This window comes from Hipposideros armiger, unplaced genomic scaffold (genome assembly GCF_001890085.2).
Source record: "Hipposideros armiger isolate ML-2016 unplaced genomic scaffold, ASM189008v1 scaffold_51, whole genome shotgun sequence".
NCBI lineage: Eukaryota > Metazoa > Chordata > Mammalia > Chiroptera > Hipposideridae > Hipposideros > Hipposideros armiger.
Window position 1 is genome coordinate 3,895,257 of NW_017731401.1, and position 6,106 is coordinate 3,901,362.

General features: G+C 36.5%; 1 protein-coding gene across 1 annotated transcript; it reads right to left on the bottom strand.

Annotated features, from left to right (window-relative positions):
- Positions 1-1,027: 1,027 nt before the first annotated feature.
- On the bottom strand, positions 1,028-5,785 carry IFNG (interferon gamma). The gene is made up of 4 exons (XM_019640524.1): positions 5,571-5,785; positions 4,278-4,346; positions 4,000-4,182; positions 1,028-1,486 (listed from the first exon to the last, which is right to left on the bottom strand). The coding sequence occupies exons 1-4, from the start codon at positions 5,682-5,684 to the stop codon at positions 1,352-1,354; spliced, it is 501 nt and encodes a 166-aa protein (XP_019496069.1). The 5' UTR covers positions 5,685-5,785; the 3' UTR covers positions 1,028-1,351.
- Positions 5,786-6,106: the final 321 nt, after the last annotated feature.

Consider the following 6,106-nt stretch of genomic DNA (forward strand, 5'->3'; position numbering starts at 1 on the left):
ACTTTGTTTCCATACACCTATCACCTTCTAACAGACCATGCAATTTGCTAACATACTATGTATTTGTTTACTTTTTGTCTCCCCCTTGCTAAATTTTAAATTCCTCAAGGGTAGGGATCCTTGTCTGTTTTTGTTCACAAAGGTATCTCAAGTGCCTAGAACAGCACCAGGTACATAGCAGGTACTCAATAAATATTTGTTGACTGAAAAAAAAAAGAACTCTCACCACAATATTATGAGGAACACACAATTATTATTCTTTATCAGATGAGAAGACTGAGCTTAGAGAATATAAGTAATTCATTAAAAGTCACATTACTTATAATGGCAGGATCAAGATTCCAATCTAACCCTCTCTCCTTAAAGCTCACACCCCCTCTTTCACACCCAGTGATGTTTGTCTAAGGTGGACAGAGGACATGGGGAATATCAAGATGAGGGATGCGGTAGGAAGGTGAAGGAGGGGGTATAAATAAATCTCTGTGTGCCAGGCTAAGCAATTTGGACTACCTCCCATAGCAGAAGCTCTGAGTTAAATGGTAGCATACTTAACTCTATATTTTAGAAAGGTAACTCAAACAGCTGCTAAATGAAGCAGTGGAAGCCAATAAATCGTCAGTGATACCATATTTAATGGGACATAATCCAACTCTAAGATTTCCACAGCTGAAAATGACTTCTCTCCTACTAATTCATTACCATCTAAAGCATTTACCATAGCCCTCACTTAGAAAAAGTTTGACACAGCATAAATAGTTATGAAATTATACTTTATTCATATATATTAAATATTAATGAACTAAACAAATGAAATACTTTGCATTTGGGTACAGTCACAGTTGTCAGTGATATTCTGAAGCACCAGGCATGAGATGAGATGCTACGTTATTATCAAAGGACAAGTCATATGATCTGACACATTCAAGTGCTGTGTGACATGCCATTAAAGCAGTGGCTCAGAATGCAGACATGATTTTAAACACACAGTGATTGGATGGCATCATTTCATTTATAGGTGTGCATTATATCATCAACTGAAATAAATACACAACACACAGCATCTTGCTTAGGTTGGCTCCCTAGTTGGCCCCTGAGATAAAGCCTTATAATCACATAGTCTTGCCTAGTTAGTCAGAAAAAAAAAAAAAAAAGGTCAAGTGAAATTACCCCAGGATACAAGAATTATAAATAATACATATATTAATAGGTACTCATTTTTATCACATAAAAGTGGTTATTATAAATACTTTGATGAGTTTAAAATATACTCCCCATATAAATAATGTAAAATATTAAATAGTAATAAATAGATTTAGATTTAAAAATTCAAATTTTGCAGGCAGGATGGCCATTATTTTGATGCTCTCCGACCACGAAACAGGCTCTGACTCCTTTTCCTCTTCCTTAGGTTAGATTTTGGTTCCAGTTCAGTGATCACATTGAAGAGTTCAGATATGGCCTTGCGCTGGACCATCAGATCATCTACCTATTGGGAAAGAACACATTAAAATTAATTTCAGGCATGCAAGCCATCAGGGCATTCTGTTGTTAATGTCATGGTCAATTAAAATGGAAGTATTCCTTTAAAAACATACTTTTTACTGACAATATGTTACCTTAATATACAATGGTGGCTTCTTCAGCAGTTAAGACTAAAATGATAGTTAAATTGCTAGTTGTGCTGTAACATGGTGGGCACATGATGTATCCTTAAATTTACTGCTATAGAATTCTCAAAATTATATAGTGAAAGGAGCCTGAAAGTGGAATGACAAAAATTGTGGGTTTGAATCCTGTGTGTGCAATAACTTTGACTTTGAACCAGTCACTGAGCCTTTGCGAAATCTCTGTTTTCTCATCCCAACTATGAGGAGATTGTTTAGATGACTTCTAGGCTCTCTACCAATTCTATCATTTTGTGTTTTAGCCTTGCTTTAAGTATCAAATGCGTTACTACAGGTCAATGGTTCTCCCCTTTTGTGTACAGCAGAGTAACCTGGAGACCCAAGGAAGAACTCAGAGACCCAGGTGCATGAAGTCAGAGGGGACCTAGGCCGGTGTGTGGTCACTAGGTTCCCCAGGTGATGCTGATATCCATCAAGGTTTGAGAACCACTTATACAGGTTTAGTACTTTGTAAATACCATGTCCAAGACAAATGAATACTATAATGTTTAATTTTTCCCCAAATTAGGTAAGTATCATCAATTCTATAATGAGATTAAAAATAAAATGAATCATTTTTACATGACAATAATTAATTACTGGTATAAACATTTAAAATTGAGAATTGCAGCAAATTTCCCTGTACTCTGCCTCCTAGTCCAGCGAATTAACCATTTCCTCATTGTAACCAATAGGAACATTTATGTGAATTCATGCTTACTAAAATGAGGACCATTTGCTTTCATCTTGGTTCTGCCACTACGTTTCTTTCTTCCACCTTGCCACATTTCTGAGAATGACTAGGAGGATTCTAGGCTGCAGGACTAATCAGTAAAAGGCACAACAGGCCTCAAATATGTTAGCAATTGGGCAAAAAAGGACAATGGCTGAGAGCTCACTCAATGTTGCCCATATGAAGCAGGATGCATGGAATTTCCAGAAAGATGGGACCAACAGACTTTTTTCAAGGCCCAGTTACAGCAGAGTAGAAACAAATTTCTACTGGCTGTATGTTTGTAAGAGATAAATTTTACTTTCTAGTGTTCAAAGCATTACCAAGAAACTATGAGACTTATCCAGGACTGAACAGCAAGCCAGGGACAGCACTGGCTTAGGAACTTCTGTGAAATCAGCCTCTTAGCTCCTTCAGTCTCTTAGCCTGTGGCCAAGGAGATCTGCTGACCATTGGAAAACACTATTGACCATTGGAAAACACTATCAGTGGAAAGTAATTAATTAATTTTAACTTTTCCAAGGCACTTTTGCATGATCTAATGCATTGGGGACTAGAGAAATACTGAAGAACAAGCACTTATTTCAGTTCCTAGGGGCTGCTCTGAAAGGGATGAGAACTGGCTGCAAATCCTGAGAGCACAGGTTGCAACAGGACCCCTATCTTTCTCATATTTATATCAAAGCCGAACCCAAAGGAATCTGGAGGCCTCTGTCTCTTAGATAAAATTTTGGAAAATGTGACTTGTCTTTATGCTTCAAAGTTATCTTGCAGCTTCTAGACTCAAGCTTTACAGATTCAAGACAACTTCATGAGCTAAAGCTTGGGAGCCTAAGGGTTTCTTCAGCTAAGATAGTCTGGTATCCAAAAATTGATAAAACAATTATTTCATAAGGTATAAATTCTACCGTTTTTCTTTTCTGAAAGCAAGCAAACAAACACTCTTGCCTCTACTTGGGCTGCGCAGAATGAGAGGTTGGCCAGAGCCTGACAGCACAACGCCCCTAAGGCCTCTTCAAAGGCCATAGCTTTCTCCTAACTCATTCTCATTTTCTATCCATGCCATTGTAGAGTTTGAGAGCAAAGGAGACCACAGAAATTACAGTGAGCCCAATAGACTCCCTTTAAAATGAGGAAACTGAGCCAAGCCTATGAGTCATCGGAGTTCACACAGTTCCTTGGCAACCAAGCTGCGAAGAGAACACAAGTCTCCTCTCCCCTCCCACTGCTCTTTCCATTAAGACAGGCAGCCTCCCATCCAAAGAAGAGAATTTCCATCACACAAACAAGGGGCAATGAGAGAACTGCCTCTCAATACTTCCTTCAACTCATTCACCATTTCCACCTCAGTGGATTTGTCCATTCACCAATTGTCATAATGCCAGCATTCTCCCAAATCACAAAATTAAATAATCCCCATAGTGACCTGGCAAAATCACCCAAAAACATGAATGGACTTAGTAAGGAGGAATTTGGGGCATGGGTGTATTTCACAATTTTAACAACTGTACCCAGTAGCTAATTTCTACTTTTTGGGAACTAAGTACTTTTTGCAAGAGCTTCTGCAATGAAACCAAAAAAAAAGAATTAAGATCTTCTCACCGGAATTTGAATCAGCGTCTTGAAGTCTTCCAGTTTACGGTTGCTGTTATTGAAGAATTTGACACGCAGGTCTTCCTCAATAGCTGCCACGCTACTTTTAATGAGCTCATTATCTTTCATGTTTTCAAAGAGTTTGAAGTAGATGGAAACAATTTGGCTCTGAATTATTTTTTTGTCACTCTCCTTGGGAGGAAAGAACACAAAGAGAAGTCAGTCTGAATTTATCCATCAGAAAATAAGCAACAGGAAAATCAGCTAAATGGAAATATTCAACTTACCTCTTTCCAATTCTTCAAAATATCTAAGAAAAGATATCCACCATCCGCTACATCTGAATTACTTGCATTCTGAAAAAAAGAAGAAAAAGTTGGTTTACAATTAGTCCATAAATTGCCCGAAAAGTGTACTTCAAGTTTTATTGCACTCAGATGTTGACAATTTCACAGATTTTCTTTTCAACCTTCTGCTTACTTCTAACAAGTATTACCAAAAGCTATTATGCTGGATATAGCCAAAGACTACCATGCTATTTTAACTTTATTATGTTCTAGTATAACACTTAAATAGCAATATCACAAATAAATTCAACAAAGCTGATGATACTTCAATTGTCCCAAATAACTAATTTTAAAAAAGTGTTCTCAAGCCTAGTTTAAAAAAAAAAAAAATCAGCAGCCCTCCCACTATAAAATACTGCCCCCTTATGGTAAAGATCTTTATAACATCTACCTGTGTCCCCTACCATATTACAATACATCAACTTTAAAAGATCCAGATGTGTGTGTGAGATTTGATTTGATGTTATGAGAATAAAATAGTTTGTGAAGGCTTGAACATATGTATAACAGCTATAATTATAATAGTTAAATTTTGAAAAAATAATAAAATATTTAAAATGCAAACACTATTGAATTAACCATAAATAAAATGTTAAAAGAAATTCATACAATGAAACAAAAAGATATTTTAAAAAACAAGTCAGATTTTAACTCCTATGGAAACTCAGCAAGGAACTGAGTTCAGGGGTAATTCATAGATGACATAGATGGGGTAGTAGAATTTTAAAATCTTTTTTTTTTTTGGAGAAAAACACCTATAAATGATTTTTTTTTGGGAACCAAAGCTTTAAGGACCTCACCTTCTTTAATTGATTAATTATCTCAGATTATCATTTTTAATGCTAATCTTGAGTCTTTACTATCACCATCATGGTAGTCTGAGAAATCAGAAGCTAAAAGCCAGTCATTTTTTTCCGTACAGATACTACTCGACATGACAATTGAATGGATTCGCACCACAAAATTATCAACTTCATCCTGCTTTATACCCATATTATGCCCATCTTTTGACAGATTTATGAATGACCCCTTAATCTCTATAGCAAATTGAGGAGAGGGCTAAAGCAAAATCTAGATCATTTAGTCAAAAACTCATCTAGTCAATAATCAAAATAACACCAACCCTTCTCAAGGTGACTGTGGACTAGAAATGACAGCCTATCATAGACACAACTCCAAGTCAACGTTCATTCATTTCTACCACAACAAGTATTATTAAAAGGTCATACTCACAAAATATTCCTTTAGGTAATCTATTCCTTTCCAAACTGTAGTCTGGCAGTAGCAGCCAGAAGAACCTAAAATCACGCAAAGCTGAAAAGCTAAAATATAACTTGTATAATTCATTGTTTTGGCAAGAGTTAAGCCGAAGTTGATGAAGTCAGTGTCAGTAGCTCCTGTATTAAGTTGATCAGGTCCGAAGGACTTAGGGGATCTTTCTCTTCTAATAGCCGATCTGCAGATGATCAGAAAAAGTACTGCATCTCCTTTTGCTGCTGGTATTTATACCTAATTTGAGTCTCATCAGGATTACGTATTTTCACAAGTTTTTTAAGATGAGATGGTGACAGATAGACAGAGATGTTAGTTTATATTAATAACTTTGGTTTGTGGCATTTTGGTGTTGTAGTTAGAGTTTCCTTTCAACTCCTTGGGTCTTTTGACGATGAGACAGACCCTTATGCCCACCAGTGCCATTCTTGTGGGATCCTCTGAAATCACTTTTACTTCACACCATTCAGGGATTGGAATTTTTTTTTGCACCTCCT